A 20,531-nucleotide genomic window follows, 5' to 3' on the forward strand; every position below is an offset into this window, starting at 1 on the left:
CTGTATTTGTGGGTGAGAGGCTTTCCGACAAGGCAGAATTTGCTTGACAGGTGTTTAGAATAGCAAAATCTGAAATGAACCACCAACAGAGGAAAATGGCATACAATAAACCATGATGATTATGCTGATTTTTTTAAACCAATGATGTCCCAGTTGAGAAAGCAATTACAGAACTATTTATGAAAACTTGTTCTAGTGGGTTTTCTGGGCTGTGTGGCTGTGGTCTGGTGGATCTTGTTCCTTACGTTTCACCTGCATCTGTGGCTGGCATCTTCAGAGGTGTATCATAGGCGAAATGTTAGGAACAAGATCCACCAGACCATGGCTACACAGCCTGGAAAACACACCAGAACCAGTTGAATCCGGCCGTGAAAGCCTTTGACAATATATTTATGAAAAATTATCCCAAGCACTTAAAAGTTTACTGTAAACCAATATCTTTATAAATTTATAGTTGGTCATTTTGCTTCACACAAATTTTATGATCTGGCCTTGTCTCTTGTTAAAGGGAAGTAAATGATGCTTTATTTTATCCAGTGGCTAGGAAACTTAGACGTCTAGTTAATTTACAATGTACTGAGAGTAAAACAAGATTATGATACAGAATGGGAAAAACCTGCAATCACCAACATCCATACAATATCCAACAATGATAAAGCAGTAATAGCACTTAAGAGGGGAGGAGTAACAGTGAAACCATTAGAAGCAGCAACAGACAGCAAAAAGCAGGGACTCCTTAAAAACAAAACAAAATGCTCTAGAAATATCCTTATTTCAAGTACAAGATAGCAAAAGAATGCAATAGCTTGGCTGTAGCACCCTCTGTTGGACACGAAGATGCATAACAATAACCTTCATTAAATGTTTTTTTTTCTTTTGCAATGAAAATACAGAACATCCTGGAGGCCTCTTTAGACGTTACATCTACATGAACTGGGGAGAGCATTGACCATGCATATTGGGAGCACACAGTTTCCCCAATGTAAACAATATGTATGGTAATCATTTTCTTGTGAATTGGTCAACACAAGGCATGGATACATGAACTGGCTTTATACACATATAACATATGAAGAGGGGGTTTGTTTCAAGAAATATCACAAACTGGCTGATGGTTTTTTACTTCCATGGCCTTTCAAGATTGCTGGTCGCTATAACTAGTTTTACAAACACCAAAAAACAGCAGAACTGCTCAGGAGGGTTCTACTACCCACAGATTTTTACAGTGATGTTTCTGGTTCCTTTACCATCATGTCAAACTAAATAAAAAATAATTGAATGTTTGAATTATTAAATTGCAGTAACTCTGCGTTAACATGGACTTAGAAAATCCACCAAGAATAAATCGTACTATGACCAACTCAAGTATTTGTTTTGCACATGTTCAAAATAAAATACCAGAGGAGAAACTAGGTGCTTGACTAGTATGCAAAGGGGCCCACAGACTGTTGTACCCTACGGTCCCAATCTGTTGAACCCTGCATAGGGTTGATATAGCATAGTGACTAAGAAAATGAACTGTGACTGGTTCAAATGTCAACTTTTCCACAAACTCAGTGAGTGATCCAGAGTCCCCCATCTGCAATATCAGGAGAATTTTTGTCCTGCCAGAATATTGTGTGTTAAATGCTTAACCATTGGAATATGATCACATAGGATCTGAAAATCATTCCAATGGTTAAGTCACATATGTGTAACTTTTCCCGGGGTTTTCCTTTTCCATTGTTTTATACTATTGAGTAGAAGTAGATTTTGGATTTATACCCGTCCTTTCCCTCCTGTAAGGAGTCTCAAAGCAGCTTACAAACTCCTTTCCCTTCCTCTCCACAACAGACACCTTGTGAGGCAGGTGGGGCTGAGAGAGTGCTGAAAGAACTGTGACTAACACAAGGTCATCCAGCAGGCTGCATGTGTTGGAGCAGGGAAACAAGTCCAGTTCATCAGATAAGAGTCTGTCACTCATGTGGAGGAGTAGGGAATCAAACCTGGTTCTCCACATTAGAGTCCACTGCTCTTAACCACTACACCATACTGGCTTTTAAGTATATTTTGAACTGGAGCTTTGAAAAAAGTTGTAATTGTTGTATACACTGCATACAGTAGCACTGAGCTAGTAAGATAGTGAAATATTTGCTGCCATATTTCAAAAGCAATTAGTTTTCCAATTTTAAGACCTGACTCATATTTTGGAACACAAGGTATGCTATTCTGATACCAGCTGAACCAAAGAGGAAGCAGGCAACTATGGAGGAGAACAGGACAACAGAACATCCTTATCTTTTTATTTCTCATTTAAAACATTTTAGTGCAATTAAGAAATGAAACTTTGTAGAAAACAATTCAAACCAAGGTTCAACTTCTTTAAAAAAATAGACTGAGTCCCTAAGACCATGCTTTTACAAGCCATTTTTGTCCCAAATACTCTACATACATACAAACAAAACAAAACAAAGTCCCTCTGCAATGTATATAATACATAATATAAACAATCCAATTAGGTTTCTGGATTTGTTTAATTTATAAGCAGCTTTGAAACATTCTGTTTTCGGCTGTACATACATAGTTGAACACTGCAGCTGGCTTTTAGGGTTCTCCATACACCCTTACCTGGGAGTAAGAGTCATTACTGAAATTCTCCTCCCCCCGTCTTTCGGAAGACGTCCACAAAAACCACATATTAGTTACAAACATCTGTGTCCCATGTACGGCTATGCCCTAAGCTTTATTGCTTTTGACAGAACTTCTTTCCAAAGTAATGGAGTAGATCCTGTGCAAAATATCCAGACAGAAGGTATTTCTCGCAGCAGACTAGGACTTCTCTACTTCCCACTACAGCCCCAAACCTGCTCTTGGAAAATAAGTGACTTCTCCCTGATCCAGCAACGGCATGCAAGAGCTGTACTGGAGGTATGCCATGCAGAGTGTTTTGTGTGTGAAAAATCATCCCTTTTGTCAGCAGATGTTTTCTATCCAGATTCAATCCATTGTGCTTAGAATTACAGAGATGACTCAAAAAGATCTGTGACCTATTTATATCTTGCCCATTTACTAAATATTCATTTTATATAGCACATTCTTTTCAGTTTAGTTACATTTTCAAGCAGGCATGATCAAAGTGGGATCTACCATGCTGAAATGGCTTACCAAGTGTCCAGTTATCCCCTGGTTCTTGGTGTCTGCCTTGGACTTCAGATTCAGGGTTGCACTGACATACACCCTGTAGGTATAACACAATGTTGGTTGCCTACGTTCAGCTTGGTGGGTTGCAGCTGTGCAGCCCTGTGCGAAAGCTGTTTTAGTGGATCAAGAGTCCAAACTTAATTTTATTGCATTCCAAATGCAGCTGGTTAAACCAGCCAGCTAATCTGTGGTACGAAAACTGGGATTTTCCTGAAGCCAATAAACACCTATTTTTAAAAGCTCAAGTTGCTTTGAGAAAACGAACAAGAAAAGTGGAACTGCGCTGGAGAAAGGTTTGCTACTCTGAACTTTGTGGCAGTTATCATTATTATCATTATCAAACTTATAGACAATCTCCCCAGTTTTCACTCCAATAGCAGTAGCACCCAATTATACTAGAAACCCTTTTTCGTATCTGCCACATGAATGGTACTTAACAACCTTGAAAAACTGAGCTAAGTCAGGGGTCTGCAACCTGCAGCTCTCCAGATGTTCATGGACTACAAATCCCACCAGCCCCTGCCAGCATGGCCAAGGGGCTGATGAGAATTGTAGTCCATGAACATCTGGAGAGCTGCAGGTTGCAGACCCCTGACCTAAGTGAACTCTCCTAGAAATTGGCTGTAGTCAGTGGCATAGCGGGTGCTCCAGTCACAACCCTTCCCAAGGCTCTCTCTACAGTGGGAGGGCAATCTCCCTTGCTCTATTTCTCCACGGCAAAGTATAAGGGGCACCTACAAAGCTTTTGGAAAATAGCACTTTGCACTGCTGGAAAGAACAATCAACCTGAGTCAAAAGTCAAGTCCAAGGAATTAAAGAGGCAGGTGTTACAGCCTCCTTCGAATGCACAGCAAATGTGCGTTTTTGTGTATTTCAGCTCCATGTATTTCCTGTGTATTTCAGCTCTGGCTTTATGCCCCCCTGGGTCGCTGGACCCCAGGAAGAATCCAATACAACCTACAATGCTAATGTGGTTCCAGAGCAAGGATGAAAGAACTAGTGAAAGACAACATACACAAATTGTACACAGCCAGGTACCTGTGCCGCTTATGTATACACAATGATCTCAGCACTGCAAGAAGGCCTCATTCTTATCCTGTACCTATCCAGCAATTGACTGCACCTCTTCAGGATCTATCACATATTTTGAAATTTAATTTAATTTTATCTTCAAATCTGAGGTTCACCTTACAAGCTCTATTCTTCAATGTAAGGTCAACAGGTAATGCACAACTGTAATAACTCTATCTGTAGTATCAAACATCTGGTGGCAGGATCTGCAGAAGTTGCTCTTCCTTTTTTAAAAAAATGCCAGAGCTGTGCTTTTGTTTGCACTAGTGGCTGAAACAATCTCTAGCTGTGCAAATGTCACTGTAGTATTGTCCAGACGACAAATAACTTGATCTACATGACTTGGCAACATACTTCCAGAAAGCATTAATTGGAACTTCAGTGTTTCAGAACTTTGATACCATATCCTCATTTCTCTCAATTGTTTGGATAGTCATTCAAGTCCACAACAAGCTGCTTACTACACAGCTTTCAGTTTGGAATTCCTATCGCTACAGTATCGTGGTTGATTAAAAAACATAATCAGAACTGCAACAAACCCCAACACAACTCCAAGACTGGGGGGCCCACACGGACTGAACTCCTGAGCAATTCCTGAGAGGAGAGGGGCAACTATGCGGCCCACCGCTGACACAGACTGACCAATGCCTATAAGCGTGCCACTGGCCTGATTCCCACCAAGAGTCAACTCAAGGTCAGTAATGCAAGTGCGCCCAACAGTGGTTGAAAATGCTAGAACTGTGGAGGAAAAGATCACTGTCCATACACTGGCTGATAAAGAATACAGCATTAACAACAAACAAGTGAGGATAGTGGATCGTAATAAAATGGCATAGTTATTGTGCTGATACAGTCTTGCAATTGGTCCAAGCAGAAAGCCAGCAACTACTCCAAGTGTGCTGCTGTAGCTTATGAGGTAGCCAGTGAGCTTAGGCCTCATCCCAAATCTTTCTTCAAGTGCCAAGACAAAGTTGCTGTGGTACAGCATTACTGCAATAGACATCAGTAGTCGTACAAGAAAAATATCCCACAAGTCAGAGCTTGCGATGTTGCCAAGATTCTTTGGCATTAATACAACTCCAGCCCAAGATGATCTAGCGAGAATATTACACTTTGCAGCTTCACAGGACAAAGATTTAATCGGCGGGATTTGTTTTGCTTCTGCTGAGGGACTGGATCTTGCTTTGTTGCTACGGATCCATCCGTTACCATTTATGTTTTCTTCATAAGATAGCAGCATCCAGCAAAGGCCTGTGAAAGGAAACAACATAAACTTGGGGAGCGTGTCCAGTCTTTACAGAGTTCTGCAAATGACAGATAATGTTCACATGTTTGTTTAGAAGTAAAATGGGGGAGGGGTTGGAGAGTTGGAGCAGGGGGCAGAGTGAATCAAACACAGGCCATCCAAAATGGTATTCTCCATTGTGGATAGTCACATAACTTGTAAGTTTGATACTGCAATAAAAGGAAACAGAGTTTTTAGTTGTGAAGCTAAGATACCAATGCTTTAGTGAAACATTATCAAAATATTTCACAAGCATGTATTGGACAAATTCCTAAGGAAGATGCCTAGCGTGGTATAAAGTGTTGCATAAAGTGTAAAATGGTTCTAAGAGATTTGTGAGGGATGGAGTATGCCAATCAACATGTCTTCTCTGAAGGCATTCAGCAACCCTGATTCATAGATAAAAGGTACTTCAGAACATCAGAGAAAATATGCTGGGTGTCTTAATCTATGTCCTGATCAGAGTTATTGACTATTCTCAAACTGAGTCGGTGGTGCAATGACCAATGTAGTTGCAAACAACCCAGATCAAACACCAGCACTGTGCTCAACATATGCCTAAGGCAATGACTTCACATCAGCATGCATGTAACATGCAACCATCTTGAACATCTGCATTACTCAAATTTTTTTATTCCCCATTAAAAACAATAATTACAAGTACAATAATTCAAGCAACGTACCGGCATTCAAGATGAAAATTGAAGCACAGATGAAGGCTGTCAAGTAAAAGCCACCCTCTAGCTCAGTAAGGTAGCCTCCAACCACTGGGCCCAGAATGAATCCAAAATTGGAGGCTGCGTTGAAATGTCCTATGACGAGAAGGCGCTCTCTCTCAGAAACCAAGTCAGACAAGAAAACTTTTGAAACAGAGTGTGTGTGTTTAAAAATCCCTACAAGTTAACAAGAAAAGTTTTCAAATGCAGTCAAGAATTATTAAATCCATATTACAGAATACTAAATGCAAAGAGAAGCAATATAAGCAGACACCATTTTTTATATATATATATATATATATATATATATATATATATATATATATATATATATATATATATATATATATATATATATATATATATGAGATCATGTATTTTAAAAGAAGAAATATTGCTTAAATTGGATTAAAAGTGCTTAACTTTGGTTGGATTACATCTACTGCATTTAGTGATTCATGTTTTCTTCTTCTCTGAACTATACAGTGAAATAATCTATTATTGTCAATCTAAAGATGAACTGAATTTGATCTTAAATAGCCAAGCAGCTACTTACCAACAATAATCCGGGCAACAGCAAATAAAAACACATTGGTGGACATGCTGAGGAAAAAATAACCCAACGCACTGAAGAGGATGCAGGAAAGTAGGCAATACGGTCTTCCCACTACATCACTCCAGGATCCCTGGACAAAACAGAAAAGTGTTTTCATCACAGATGTCCATTATATGCAGTTCACATATCTATTTCCTTTAACCATATGAGAATATATCCAATTGCAATGAGTTATTAGCCATCTTCATTTTAATTCTGTGATGATAATTTCAATATTTGTCAATCATTTCTATGCAACAAAGATACAAGTACATATTGCATGCAGCTTGTTTCAAAGCTAAGTTCATTCTAAGCTAGAAATACAGTGATCAAATATCTAGTGATTAAATTTTTTTTATAAATTATCAAGTGATTAAATACTTTTTATAAATTCGGTTTTTCTATTATGATTTCTGAGATTAAAGCACAAACTGCAGTGTGGTCAGAACTGTTTGACTTTTTGATAGGATTAATTTTATAAAAAGTCTTTACTTTCTAAAATGTTTCTTTGGTTTATAAGAGAAATGGGAAAGGAACTGATTAACTATGTATGCAGTTAGAACAGCTGAAAATGCTTTATGTCATCTGGCTGAAAAAGTGAAGTTGGCAGTATGTACAGAATGGTGCTGGAGCTAATGAAAAAGGAAAAAAATGTCCATAAACCCTCAGTATATGCACATGGACATTTTGGATTATAAATACCCATGGTGACATTAACATTCTTTCAAATAAATTATACAGCAATTACCTGAAGTTAGCCAATTTCCTATAATTATAAAGTCCCCTTCCCAAAATCCACTATGAAAAAGATAACTTCTTAATCTTAATGTATATATAAACAGCAGTGAATAATGACTTGCTTTTTCCAAAACCAGGTGAGTTTGAAGAGTCTTCAGCCTTGTTTTTACTCATGATTTTTGAAAGTAAAGGAGGTATCACAAACTTGTGGCCAATGGGTCCATTTAAAGAAAGGAGAAAAATGAGAGGCAGGGTAAGAGGCGTTCCCTGGTCTTGCCTTACTTGCTTACCCAACTCCAAATTACCCCTTGTATCTGATGGTGGCATCACAATGTTTCTTTCACAGTGCTTTTCAGCCTACACAGTATCTTATATAAGAAACCTTATTTACTCATGCAATAGTCTTGGGAGATATATCTGAGCCCTTCGGGGGAGGGCGGTTTATAAATATAATAAATAATAATAATAATAATATACTTGGGAGATAATCTTGGGAGTTAGACTGATAATGGCAGGCTCAAGGCTACCCGAGAAGCAAAGAAACTAAGCAAAACTTGAACCTGTGAACATGCTTGGAGATTACAATGCCATTCTACTAAGCAGGGGAGTCTTGGTCTGGAAGACAGACTCTTGCTTAGAACAGATAGGATACAGTCCAAAATGTTCAAATGCAACACTCTTGTCCACTGCATCAGTATCTTCCAGACCACTGAAAACCAGCAACTTCTTAAAGGTCCAGGAACACAAACTTACCACCAAGGTGCTTGAAAAGAGCTGCACCACTCCATATAAAGATCCTAGAAGCACAAAATGCAAATGAAGCAAAATATTAATGATCTTATCTAACTACAAAGAAATTTTGCAACATATTTTTCAATCATGGATGAACAAGCAACTCCCAACTCAAGCTGCGATAATAGCCCTTGGTTGCTTCTCCTAGTCTGACCAGATCCTTAAAGAAAGTTTCTTGGGATAACCCCATTATTTAGCAAGTCTGTTAGGAACACCAGGAAAACAGAATTCACTCCAGTGTCATCTTCAATCCTGTGAATTACACAGCTGACAGACATGGAGATTACCAGATGTAAAAAGGACAATTTGAGGGTAAAAAGCTTGAGAAACATTCTTCCAAACCAAGACATTCTCTGCAATTATGGAAAAGCTGCTAAGAAAACTCTTCTTTGCACTGTTCAAACCTGGCCAACAGATAGTATACTTAAATGCAGTCTGTTATTCAAGTTATGAATTTATACCAAGATTTTTTGAAGGGCATCTTGCTAATGCAGATTGGTTGAGTGGTAGTGACTTTCATCACAAGGGACTCAGCTTCCTTATTTGCTTATGAAGCAGTTGAAAGTGCTTACCCACCACTCCTGCCACCGTTGGGCTTGCTCCCAAAGATTTGACATGAAGGCTTAATAAGGGGACAACCATGCTGACACCAAAGAAATCCTGAAAAGAAACAACAGTGAAGTGAAGTCTTTATTTACGGTCAATGACCAAATATAATACAAATCTCCAATATAGCAAAAATATCTACAACAAAACAGGAAATGCAGATTTCTCTCCAGTACTCCAGCACTATCAATATATATATCATTATACACTTTAAATATACCAAGCAGCACAAAAATACTAAACAAAACAGAAGTAGCTAAGCGGAATGCCATATTCAGATCATTTTTTTTCATTTTCATAATGAATAAACAGAATTTTGCTACCGGTTTAGTAATATTCTCCTTCTTATCTTGTAATAGTTTTTCACAACAAACTTTATCAGAACAATATGTCATCTTATGTAACAGATGTGACAGGCATTTTTCCCTTGCCTCCTCATAAAGGGGACATTTTAATAACATATGTTCTATAGTTTCTATAGAATTCAGAGAGCAAGAACATAACCTTGCAGCACAAGGTATCTTTTGATATTTCCCTTCTAAAACAACAGAAGTTAAATGTGCACTTCTTGCAAGAGTAAAAGCTCTCCTTAGATCTTTGTTATCCAGGTAAGTAAGGAGAAGGGCAGTGATATATTTCTGTGTAGAGTAGAGAGGAAAATCTGAATATCTTGCCAGATCAGACTGTTGTGATACATCTCTAATTCTTTGGGTAAGTTCAATTTTAAAATGATCCCAAATTGTGATCATATGGATGTTATATGGAAGGCAGCATTTATTAAGACACCTCTCCATATCTTGAACCCACCAAGGTTTATAAAAATCTTTTGCTAGAAAAGGCCAAAGACCATTTGAATCAGTGTGTAGCTTTATCCATTTATATGCCGTTGTTATTATTATCTTATCCTTCAGGCTCATTATTCCTGTTTTAAGCCTAGTAAAAGTATTTGGGACTCCTGGAGGAAGTTGAAGGATTGCTCTTAAAAATTTGGACTGTACCCTTTCCATGTCATACTCGCTTGTGCAATCCCCATGTGGACACAGTATAGAAGTTGGGTCAATATTTCAGCTTGATATAATTTTAGTGCTGCTGGTACATAGAAACCCCCTTTAGTATGGAAGAACTTCAGCACTGCATATATTGTCTTTTCTACACGTTCAGTTATCATGTTACAGTGTGTAACATGACTTCCTGAAGCTTGAACCACGACACCTAGGCCCCTTCCGCACATGCAGAATATTGCACTTTCAATCCACTTTCAATGCACTTTGCAGCTGGATTTTACTGTGCGGAATAGCAAAATCCACTTGCAAACAGTTGTGAAAGTGGATTGAAAATGCATTATTCTGCATGTGCGGAAGGGGCCCTAGATACTTAAATTTGTCAACTTGTTCTATTGTTTCCATTTATTGACCAAGATCTTTTGGGAGGGCACTTTCCACATGCCATCACTTTTGTTTTATTTATGTTAATTGTTAGATCTTCTTTTTCACAGTAAGTTGAGAATGCAGCTAATGCCCTCCGCATCCCAACCGGAGTTCTCGATAATAGAACAGCATCATCTGCGTATAATAAAGTCGGGAGGGACCGTGTATTTAATTTAGGTGGATGTGAGTCTACAGTTTTCATATGTGCTACTATACCATTTATATAGAACAGGGGTAGGGAACCTGCGGCTCTCCAGATGTTCAGGAACTACAATTCTCATCAGCCCCTACCAGCATGGCCAATTGGCCATGCTGACAGAGGCTGATGGGAAATGTAGTTCCTGAACATCTGGAGAGCTGCAGGTTCCCTACCCCTGGTATAGAAGTTAAGTAAAGCCGGAGATAATATACACCCCTGTCTGACTCCTCTATCGGTCCATATTTGGTCAGTAAGAAATCCTTGTGTGTTGCAATGAACTCTCAAGGCAGATTGCTCATATAGAAGACGGATTAGGGAGTATAATCTTCTATGTTAGTCTTTTCTAATTTCTGCCATAATTTCCCCCTATCAAAGGCAGATTGGAGATCAATAAAGGCAATATATAATGATGTTACCTTGCCACTTGCGTATTTTTCAATTAGATGTTGTAGTGTTAACGTATGTTCATCTATTGATCTACCTTCCCTAAAGCCTGCCTGCTCTAGAGTGATGTCTTCTTCCCTTAGCCATTGTTCAAGCTTTTCTAGTAGATGTAAAAGTGATTTTCAGTAACTTAAACGTAACTACAAAGACAAAAATCATATATTTTTGATGTGTTGCCATTTAGTTCACTATCAAGTTTCCCACACCAACAAATCCAGTATGTTGTATTTATCTGTATTTTGCATTTTATTATTCTGGTCAACAACAAAAAAGCTAACTGTCCCCCAAATTCAGCTGCTATACCATTGATTGTCTGCTTCACTAAAACTACAATTAAGGCAATACTCCACATATAAGGAGCTGCGTGGCATAGTGGTTAAGTGCTTGCACTGCCACTAACACGGTCAGGAGTTCGAGCCCCCTGTGGGCCAGATATCCTGGCAGCTGGCTCATGGTCAACTCAACCATCCATCCATTCCTTGGTCGGTAAATAGCTAGGGGGTAAAGAATAGTGGGAGAAAGCAATGGCAAACTACCCCACAAAAATAGCTTGCCTATGAAATCACTGATTGCAGTGATACCCCAGGGTCGAACACGACTGAAGGGGAAACTTTACCTTTACCACATATAACGGCAATTATATTTTTAAGTTAAAATTCAGGTTTGTTTGTTTGTTTCTGCTGTCAAGTTGCAGCCACAAAGGGTTTTCAAAATCAGTTACCTGCCTGAATTAAAAAAAACACCAAACTGCATTCCCCTTAGCCATTTTTACCTTCCCCTTGTCCTTCATTTTAAAAAAAAATGATTAAAAAAATTCTCTATTAGCAATGCAACATAAGGCCAGGTCAACTGTACCAGCTTAGTCAATGTCATCCCAAATGAGGGAAGTCACCTGAAGGCAAAGATATAAAGTGTGTGCAGTTAGAAGCACGTCAGATTGACAAGGGACTGCTGCAGTGAAGCATCCAAATGAAATAATGGCTCTGGCTGTTCAATTACACAATTATGTTAAAAAGAAACAACTTCTTTGGGAAGGTGTGGTGAGCATTGCTTGGTGAGGTAGATAGGTCTTGTACTACCCCCACTTAATGAAAAATGCACTAGCTAGTCTTAAACACAGCTTACAAAAAAAGCTTCATCACTTCATTCAGCTGAGTTTACGAAACAATCCAATATCTCATAATGAGGAAACAGAATAACTATCCATGAATCTACAGAGATTCAGAGTGAAAGTTTGGTCTTTACCCACCTTTCTACCACCATTCTGCCAAAATCAATTACACAACCTCCTTCCTCCGAAACACTGAGCTGGTCCAGTCTCCCCCTGTTTTATCTACACTGTAAATCGGAGGTAGTTTAGGCAGGAAGAAAATGTGACCGGCTCAGTGTCACCCAGTGAGATTCTTGGCAGAGTAGGGATTTACATTTGGGCCTTCCCCAAATGTGCATTATGATGATTGGTTGCTTCATCCCAACCAGCTGACAATAATCTTGTGGAGCTGAAGCCTGCAGTGGCAACTGCAGTGAAGCATCCACTTGGCAAGCACAATGAGCTCTGCAGCAGTGACAAGTCACTGGGGTGGTAGTGGTGGGCTAAAGTAAAAGAGAGAGTGGCCCTTTCCCCACTTACCTTAAGCCCCGTGCTACTCTCCGCAAGTAGCGCGGGGTCCCACTGCACTCCCCACGTAAGGGGCGGCAACAGCGCAGCCACCCCGACGCTGCCGCTCTTGCGCCCCTCTATGCCGCGCGCTGCTCTCAGCGCGCAGCATCCCAGGCGCGCGCCCGGCCATCCCCACGACTCCGCGCTCTGCGCGGGGCCATCAAAAGGCGCCGTTGAGAAGAGCGCCTGGGATGCTGCGGGCTGAGGGGCGCGACAGCAGCAGCTTCGGGGCGGCTGCGCTGTGGCCGTCCCTCTCAGTGGGGAGTGCGGAGGGACCCCGTGCTACTCTCCTCGAGTAGCGCGGGGCTTAAGGGAAGTGGGGAAAGGCCTGGTGAAAACGGCGCCTTTGGATGACCCCGTGCAGAGCGCAGGGGCGTGGGGACGGCCGGGCTAGGGATGCAGCACGCTCAGAGCAGCGCGCAGCGACGGCGGCAGCAGGAGAAGTGGGGAAAGGCCCACTGGGTGTCAGCCCTGGGACATCCCGACGAACCAGCTAAGAGCATGCCTCCAGCCGTCGCTTCTCAAGCCACCACGTCGCCTGCCACTGACAGCCCCCTTCCCACGCACTCACCAACCCACCCACTGCAGCTGTCACTTTCCTTGCAACCCTTGCCCAGCTCACCAGGAAGCCCACCACGCACAGGCACAGCGTTAACGGGCTGGCCCGCAAAGCCCCCGCGCTCGCCGGCGTTGCCACTGTGGGAAAGGAAGAGGGCGGCCGCCGCGAGTCCCTGCCGAGGCTCCCATTGTCCATGCGGGCCGGGGCGAGGGAAGCGGTGAGAAAGAGATAGCGACAGCCTTCCCACGGAGAGCAGGAGGCGTTTCCGCAGCCGGGAACCGACCGTGGCCCCGCTTCCTGGAGGCGGAGCGAGGAGGCTCGGAGGACGCGGAGTAGCGCCTGCGTGGAGGCCGGGTTGCGTGCAAAAGGGGAGCTGAGCGGTTCAATTCGATAAGAGCCTTGAAGGACGGTTTCATCTCTAAAGATGGAGGGAATAGTCAGGATCAGCCAAGAAGTTCCTTTTCATGTCCACGATTTTATTCGCGTCCAGCAGCATCATATGGACCCACGAGGGTTCCCTAAGTTTAGGATTGCCAACGTTGGGTTTGGAAATACCTGGAGATTTGAGGGTGGTGGAGAGCCTGGAAGACTGGGTTTAAGAGAGGGGAAGGATCTTGGTGGGGTCGAATGCCATGCAGCCTACCCCCAAAGCATCCATTTTCTCTAGAAGTGGAATAAATGTTTAAAAGAAAGAAGTGATTTGTGTGGTAGTTGTAATTCTGTTGTGATCGGTGTAATTTTGGGAGATCTACAGTCCCGCACCTGGAGTTGGCAACACTATTTTCCTTGGTATAAGTTTTGGTAAGGCAAAGTTCCCTTTGGCAGTTTATACCGTGGAACATCTTGTTAGTCTTTAAAGCGCTACTAGATTTTGGCCTTTTCCGCATGCACATCTTACCAAAGATTTTCCAACTCTTGTTTCTTGGAAACATTTTCTGACCCAGCATGGTAGGCACAGCAACAAAATGGTTACCACACAAAATGGAGGAGGTCAAACTAGTCACAAAATGATTACCACAGTGTAATTTCAATAACAGGGCAGATCCTTGTGCTATGGTGGCAGCTGTTGCCAAAGCAATATTTTAAAAAGCCTTCACAGCCAATCAAATCTCCAACAGTGAAACAGAAGTCTTGCTCAGAAAAGTCCTAACTGGCCCCATCCACTACCTAAAAACACTTGGCAGGTGCCAGAAAAGGGGTTAATGCGTGCACCATTCTGGGGACATCTGTTCGAAGCTGATTTTCAGTGGATGGTTAGCCCCATCCAAGTGGTGAAGCGGGCAGCTTCCCAGAGAGGCTTCCTAACAGCATGGGGAGGCTTGCAAAACAAAACATCCCCCCCCCCACCACCACCACCGAGAAGCCTCTATGGGACTGAATAGAAAGGGTTGTGTAAGTCCAGATTTCCCGCCACTTAAGCAGGTGAATGACAGGGAGGAAGCAAACTAATGTCAGCTTCTCCCCTGGCCACTGCCCTGCTGCGCAGTGGCAGCAGGGGCACTGGGACACTGACACAGTGTCCCACGCTGCATCCCAGTGCTGGGGAAGGCCGGCAGCAGCCATGCACCAGTGATTTTGCCTCTCTGCTGGGGTAAGTGTTGGCATGAGGGTGTGCCACTCCCACAAGCCCTCGCCCCCCCCCCCGTCCTTTGAATGTGACTCTTAGAAAAGTATAACTCTGTTTTAGATTATGTCTTTAGGAATGTAGAGATTCATTTAGAATGATCATGAGAATGCTATTGTGAAATATATCAATTTATATTCATGCATCAAGAGTTCAGTTTTTCTAACAGAATTATTTCAGGAGTATACCGCATACCATGTAGCTGTGGACAAGTCTACATAGGAACCACCAAACGCAGCGCTCAGACACGAATCAAAGAACACGAAAGGCACTGCAGAAAAATCAGCAATAGCAGAACACATAATAAACCAACCTGGACACAGAATATTATTGGAAAATACAGAAATTCTGGATCACTGACAACCACTACGTCAGACTACACAGAGAAGCCATTGAAATCCACAAGCACATGGACAATTTCAACAGAAAGGAAGAAACTATGAAAATGAACAGAATTTGCCTGCCAGTTTTGAAAAACACTAGAGTGACTAATCAGTTCCACACAGACACAGGATGACTATAGATAATCAAAGGGAACAAAGGCCAGCTACTTCTATTCATATGCCTCACCTATTGACCTTGCTATCTCCATTGTTACTCACATGCTATACTTCATTGTTACTCAGTTGCCAGGCCACTCCTATTCAGATGCCCTCACCTATTGACCTTCACTCACAGGTACATATACTCAACTTGCTTTCGTTTCCAACTATCAGATCCTCTGAAGATGCCAGCCACAGATGCAGGCGAAACGTCAGGAGGGAATGCTGCTTGAACACGGCCATACAGCCCGGAAACCACACAGCACCCCAGAATTATTTCAATTAGTTTTAAAAAGTCAGTTTCCAAGGTTCTTCTTTGTGAGAGCCCTTTTTGTGTCCTATGTGAAAATTCAATTGGTTTGTAATTATTACTTAAGACAATCACAGCATATTCTAAAATATTTTCAAAGCAGCTTTTGGCTGGAGAGAAAGGGAGTGGGTGGGAGAGGCAGGTAACAGTATTTTAATAAATATAAGTATATATAAATAAATCCCTTTAGAAGACAATGCTGTTTTTCTGGTGACTAGGAGTACTCCTTGATGATGTCTCTCTAACTTTGTTGTTGCTTTCAACCAGTAATTTTAGAGCTGTGTTCTGTTTCTGATATCATTCAAGAGAAAAAAATAATATTAACACCTAGCGTTAATGCAAAATTCTCTGCATTATGCTTCACAACATGAACTGTAAGAATTACCCTGTCAGGTTGGTCAGTATTATTATCCCCAAATTGCAGACGTGGAGCTTAAGCTGGTTTGGCTGAGGACTCATACTGAGTTCATAGCGCAGGAGATATTCAAAGTGCAATTTCCTAACCCATAACACAGTCTCCTGTTGATTTCTTTATCTTGAACAAATTTGGGGATGTTCCCTCAAATAATTGTGTAAGCAACAAATCATCCTGGTTGCTTCCATAGGGTGATGATTCTCCATTCTCCTTTCACTGCTACTGCAAAGGTATTTGCAGAACCACTACAGTATTGACACAGTAGTGAAAATGTTGTAGCGATGTATCAATTACCAGCCTTTTAAGAAAGCCCTTCCCGTGACATAGGTATAGACTTTTATTGGGGGGTTTGGGGGTGGGGCCACACCCCCACCCGCCCCTGGGGGTGTGGCAATGCCTCCCCAAGCCCCACCCCGGCCTCAGTGCTTATAAAAGCAGCTCTCCAAGGCCAGGGATGGCAGACTCCCCTGCCCCACCCCCTGCCCCCCCAGTTGGGCTCCTAGCCGGCAGCCGGCAGTCCCTTTTACCCCCCTCTGGGAAGAGGCGTAACTAGAGAAAATGGAGCCCGGTGCAAAATCTGAGTTCCCCCCCTCACGGGCGACCACTGTGATGCTGGAATCCACCACCAAACATCACTTTCAATGGTGTTTAAACTGGGGAACCCAGATTCTCCTTTTAAATCCACCTTACAGGGAGAATCTGGGATCCCCAGTTAAAACAACATTGACAGTGATGCTGTTTTGGGGTGGATTATCCCCCACCCTGAAACAGCATCACTTTCAATGTTTAAACTGGAGACCTCAGATTCTCCCTTTAAATCCATGCCGAAGGGGGTGGATTTAAAAGGAGAATCTGGGGAAATTTAGGGGGTGCCTGCTGTCAGGGGTGCAATTGTTAAGCTAGCAGCACTAAACTTTCAGGATATCTTTAGGAGACTCTCCTGATGATAACACCCAGGTTTGTTGAAGTTTGGTTCAAGGGGTCCAAAGATATGGACCCTCAAATGTGTAGCCCCCATCTTCTATTAGCTCCCATTGGAAACAATGGGGGATGGGGCACCCCTTTTGGGAGTCCATAACTTTGAACCCCCTGAACCAAATTTTACCAAACCTGGGTGGTATCATCAGGACATTCTCCCAAAAAATCCCTGAAAGTTTGGTGCTGCTAGCCTAAAAGCTGCGCCCCCTGCAGGCCACAAAATGAAAAAAAATACTAAAAATACAAAAAAAGACACAAACGGGGGCTGGAGTTTCGGACATATAATGGGGGATTTGAACCCGAGAACCCCGCTACCTATGTCCTTGCCCCTCCACAAAAGTCTGGGGTAGATAGGAAATGGCCATCATGAGAGAAGGCTTGGGCAGGAAAGATGGTGCCAGTGTGGGAAGGACCCTCAAAAGTGAATATCCTCAAAAATCCCTAAAGGGAATTGATGCATCTTAGTCTGTTGTCTCAGCTGTGACCATTCCATCGTGAGTGACTCTGCTAGGAGTTTAGCTTCTTGATAGAATCTTCTAGACCCTTTATGGTAGTGCTTCCAGCTCTGCTGACACCACATTAAAGTGTGTGTTCAAAACTCAGGAATCCCAATGTAACTCCGTTTAGGATTGTTAAATCAGTCTGGTAAAGGATTTGGGAGGCCCATGTTCAAATGTTACCATAAAACTTGCTGGGTGACATTGGCCCAGTATCTTAGGCTAACTTGGGGTAATTGAGAAGATAAAATGGGGAAGAGAAACATGTATGACACCCTTTCGTTCTTTCGGGAAAGGTTGGTTTTTAAATGTGATAGATGTATAGATATGGCCATTTGGATGGAAGTAATGCAATAACACTCTATTTTAGTTATAGTGTGTGCTGTATTCCCATTAAGTATTGCTTATTCTCATTAAGTACTGCTTCTATCATCAGTTTTTTAAAAACAGCATTAATACTACACTAGCAGGGCCCGGCCACACGTTGCTGTGGCAATTGGCCTTCTCATCACAGTCCGCAACCCACATAGATGTCCATGCAGGTTCAGTGATCCCCAGCATAGCCTTTTGGGGTGGTCAAATGGAATCCCTCTTTCCCTTTTCAATTCACATTGTTATATGGTGGTGTCTTGTTTTTTTTAGTATAAGGTAATCCTTTCCATTCCACAACAGAACTGTCCAGCGTGCGAATGCCGCTGCCATGAGGCTGGTTGACACGCACAGTCCTGGCTTGGGTAAAAGAAGCAAGAGACTTCAGGGCAAGCAGGCCTATCCCCTAGTCAGGGCAGCAAAGGCAGGGTGGTGGAGGCGCTCAGGATCGAGGCCAGCTCCCTGGGTTCTTAAAGGGCCACGATGCGCAAAAGAAGCTGGAGCCAGTGAGTGTTGGTTCGCCCCACCCCACCGGATTGTCTTAGAAGAAGAAGGCAAACTCCAGCTTCCGCTTTTAGTAAAAGAGAGCTGTGGTGAATATGGGTGAGAGTGGATAGAGGTGGTGGTTGGATGTGAGGGAGGGCAGAGTGAGGGTGTGTGAGTGATGAGCTGGATGTGTATGAGAGTATGTGTGTTGTGTGGTAGTAGGTGGGTTTGAGGGCACAGAGAGTGAAAGTTACCTGCGTGTGAGGGGGGGGGGGGAACCCCACCTGACGTCTCACACGGGCAAAGTGTGTATATGTTTTCACTTTCCACTCGTATTACTCTAACAATATTACCTATTTACTGTTTTCAGTGCTCATCTCCTGGCCATCTGAGCCCGAACAACAACATTCTAAGGAGGCATGCCAAAGACGCCTCAGGCCACAGACAGGCTGCACGAACATTCTAAGGGTGACAGTTAAACACAACCAGCTTCATGGCATGGTGCACCAGGAAAAAGACGTTTTACCTGGCTCAGGTATTGAATTTCAGCAATGTGAATATCCGAAAACCTGCCCGCATTGGAAAGGCACATTGAGTGAAAATTTGAAAGCAATCTGTCCAGTGGTTTCGGAGTTAGAGCACGACTCACAAACGGACAGTTTGCTTTTTATATATATATAGATTTGAACATGGATTGTCTTTATAAAGTTCTCTTTCTGGAATCAGTCAGGTATTGGTCTAGAATTGGCTTCAAGGGGAAAAAACACTCCATTCTTCAGAAAGAAACACACATTTATAAGTGATAAATTTTCAAATAAAGATTTTACATTCATTTATTGAAATAGATAAAGGCAGCACTTGAAATTTATTGTACTAAATGGGACATGTTCTTGGATCACTGTTTGGCAAATAGGAGAAGATCAAGACCCACAAATGATTCATTTATCATAAAATTTAGCTATGATTTAGATTTCTGCCTGGTGTTTTATTAGGACATTTAGCAGCTATCTCAAATGCTTAATCTACAAACTGCACACAAGTTTTTAGGAAGATGGTGAGATGCTGCTTAAAGAATAGTGCATTTTTTGAATGGCTGAAAATTTAAGATCTCTTTTCAAAGAGCAATGAATTTTATTTATGGAAAATCTACTCTGTTACTCAAGATTACTAAGAGGAAACATGATTGGTAGTTTAATGTGTGATTTGACAAGATTTGTTTCTTAGAAGGATTCCTCATAGTAATTTCCTCTTTCCTGCATTTGACAGCATTCTATGGAATTTTTTTAAAAATAGATGGAAATTGGTAGCCCCAATTTTTTAAATTCCTATTTGACATATACGTTCTGCAATTTAGGCAAGTTATTGGATACAATCTAATCATTTTTTATCTGAAAAAATCTATGTTAATATGTTTTTTGTACACATTTTCCAATTTATTCAACACATGTTTATCCCACTCTTTCTCTAAGGAACTCAGGGCTTCACACATCATTCTTTCCCCCTCTGTTTTATACTCACAACAGCCTTGTAAGGTAGTTTTGGCAGAGAAAGGGGGAGGAGGCTCAAAGTCAGTCAGGAAGATTCAAGGCAGAATGAAGATTTGAATCTGTGTTTGCATCTGAATGAATCTCCCACTTCAACAACTCAAACATTACTCCACAATGACTTTATCTTCAGACATTCTGCGTGTTTGAGAGCAGAAGGATTTCCAAGGGGAAAGGATTAATGTTTTTTACAGTTGAAGCATAATGAGGAGTACAGATATCGACCTCTGTTGAAGAGCCTGGGTTGGTGGAAACCTTCTTAGGTTGAGGAAAGGTGACAAAAATTGTTGAGAGGTGTAGTGGGGTGTTTGTACATTCTAAATGTGGCATCTGTGATTTGATGCTCATTCTCTGCCCTGAAAGCAAGTGCCTTCGAATTTGGTAAATGTTTCAAATGTCTGCGTAGAGAACTGCACTTTTTCTTCAGAGGTTTAACTGAGCAAAACCATCACCTGTAGTTTTGAAAAGCTCTTCTCTCTGGGCAGAGAGAGGGG

At 41.9% G+C, this 20,531-nt stretch overlaps 1 protein-coding gene across 4 annotated transcripts; it reads right to left on the minus strand.

Annotated features, from left to right (window-relative positions):
- Window positions 1-2,268: 2,268 nt before the first annotated feature.
- Window positions 2,269-13,601, minus strand: MFSD9 (major facilitator superfamily domain containing 9). 4 transcript variants are annotated; one of them, XM_048495230.1, is made up of 7 exons: window positions 13,355-13,601; window positions 8,950-9,037; window positions 8,339-8,382; window positions 6,809-6,938; window positions 6,220-6,429; window positions 3,777-5,502; window positions 2,269-3,648 (listed from the first exon to the last, which is right to left on the minus strand). In XM_048495230.1, the coding sequence occupies exons 2-6, from the start codon at window positions 9,017-9,019 to the stop codon at window positions 4,712-4,714; spliced, it is 1,245 nt and encodes a 414-aa protein (XP_048351187.1). In that variant the 5' UTR covers window positions 9,020-9,037; window positions 13,355-13,601; the 3' UTR covers window positions 2,269-3,648; window positions 3,777-4,711. The 4 variants fall into 4 exon arrangements, with proteins under 4 accessions (XP_048351187.1, XP_048351186.1, XP_048351185.1 ...); XM_048495229.1 differs by having other exon boundaries at window positions 6,220-6,348; window positions 13,336-13,577; XM_048495228.1 differs by having other exon boundaries at window positions 6,220-6,396; window positions 13,336-13,577.
- Window positions 13,602-20,531: the final 6,930 nt, after the last annotated feature.

Source organism: Sphaerodactylus townsendi, linkage group LG04 (assembly GCF_021028975.2).
Source record: "Sphaerodactylus townsendi isolate TG3544 linkage group LG04, MPM_Stown_v2.3, whole genome shotgun sequence".
Lineage (NCBI taxonomy): Eukaryota > Metazoa > Chordata > Lepidosauria > Squamata > Sphaerodactylidae > Sphaerodactylus > Sphaerodactylus townsendi.

Bases quoted from the DNA above. Each gene is read 5' to 3' on its own strand.
- MFSD9 (XM_048495227.1), bottom strand. From the start codon at position 13,467: ATGGACAATGGGAGCCTCGGCAGGGACTCGCGGCGGCCGCCCTCTTCC. The intron at 9,038-13,335 runs GTGAGCTGGGCA...GTTTCTTTTCAG, and splicing joins TGTGCGTGGTGGGCTTCCTG to GATTTCTTTGGTGTCAGCAT. The intron at 5,503-6,219 runs GTACGTTGCTTG...TTCCTTTCACAG, and splicing joins AATTTTCATCTTGAATGCCG to GCCTTTGCTGGATGCTGCTA.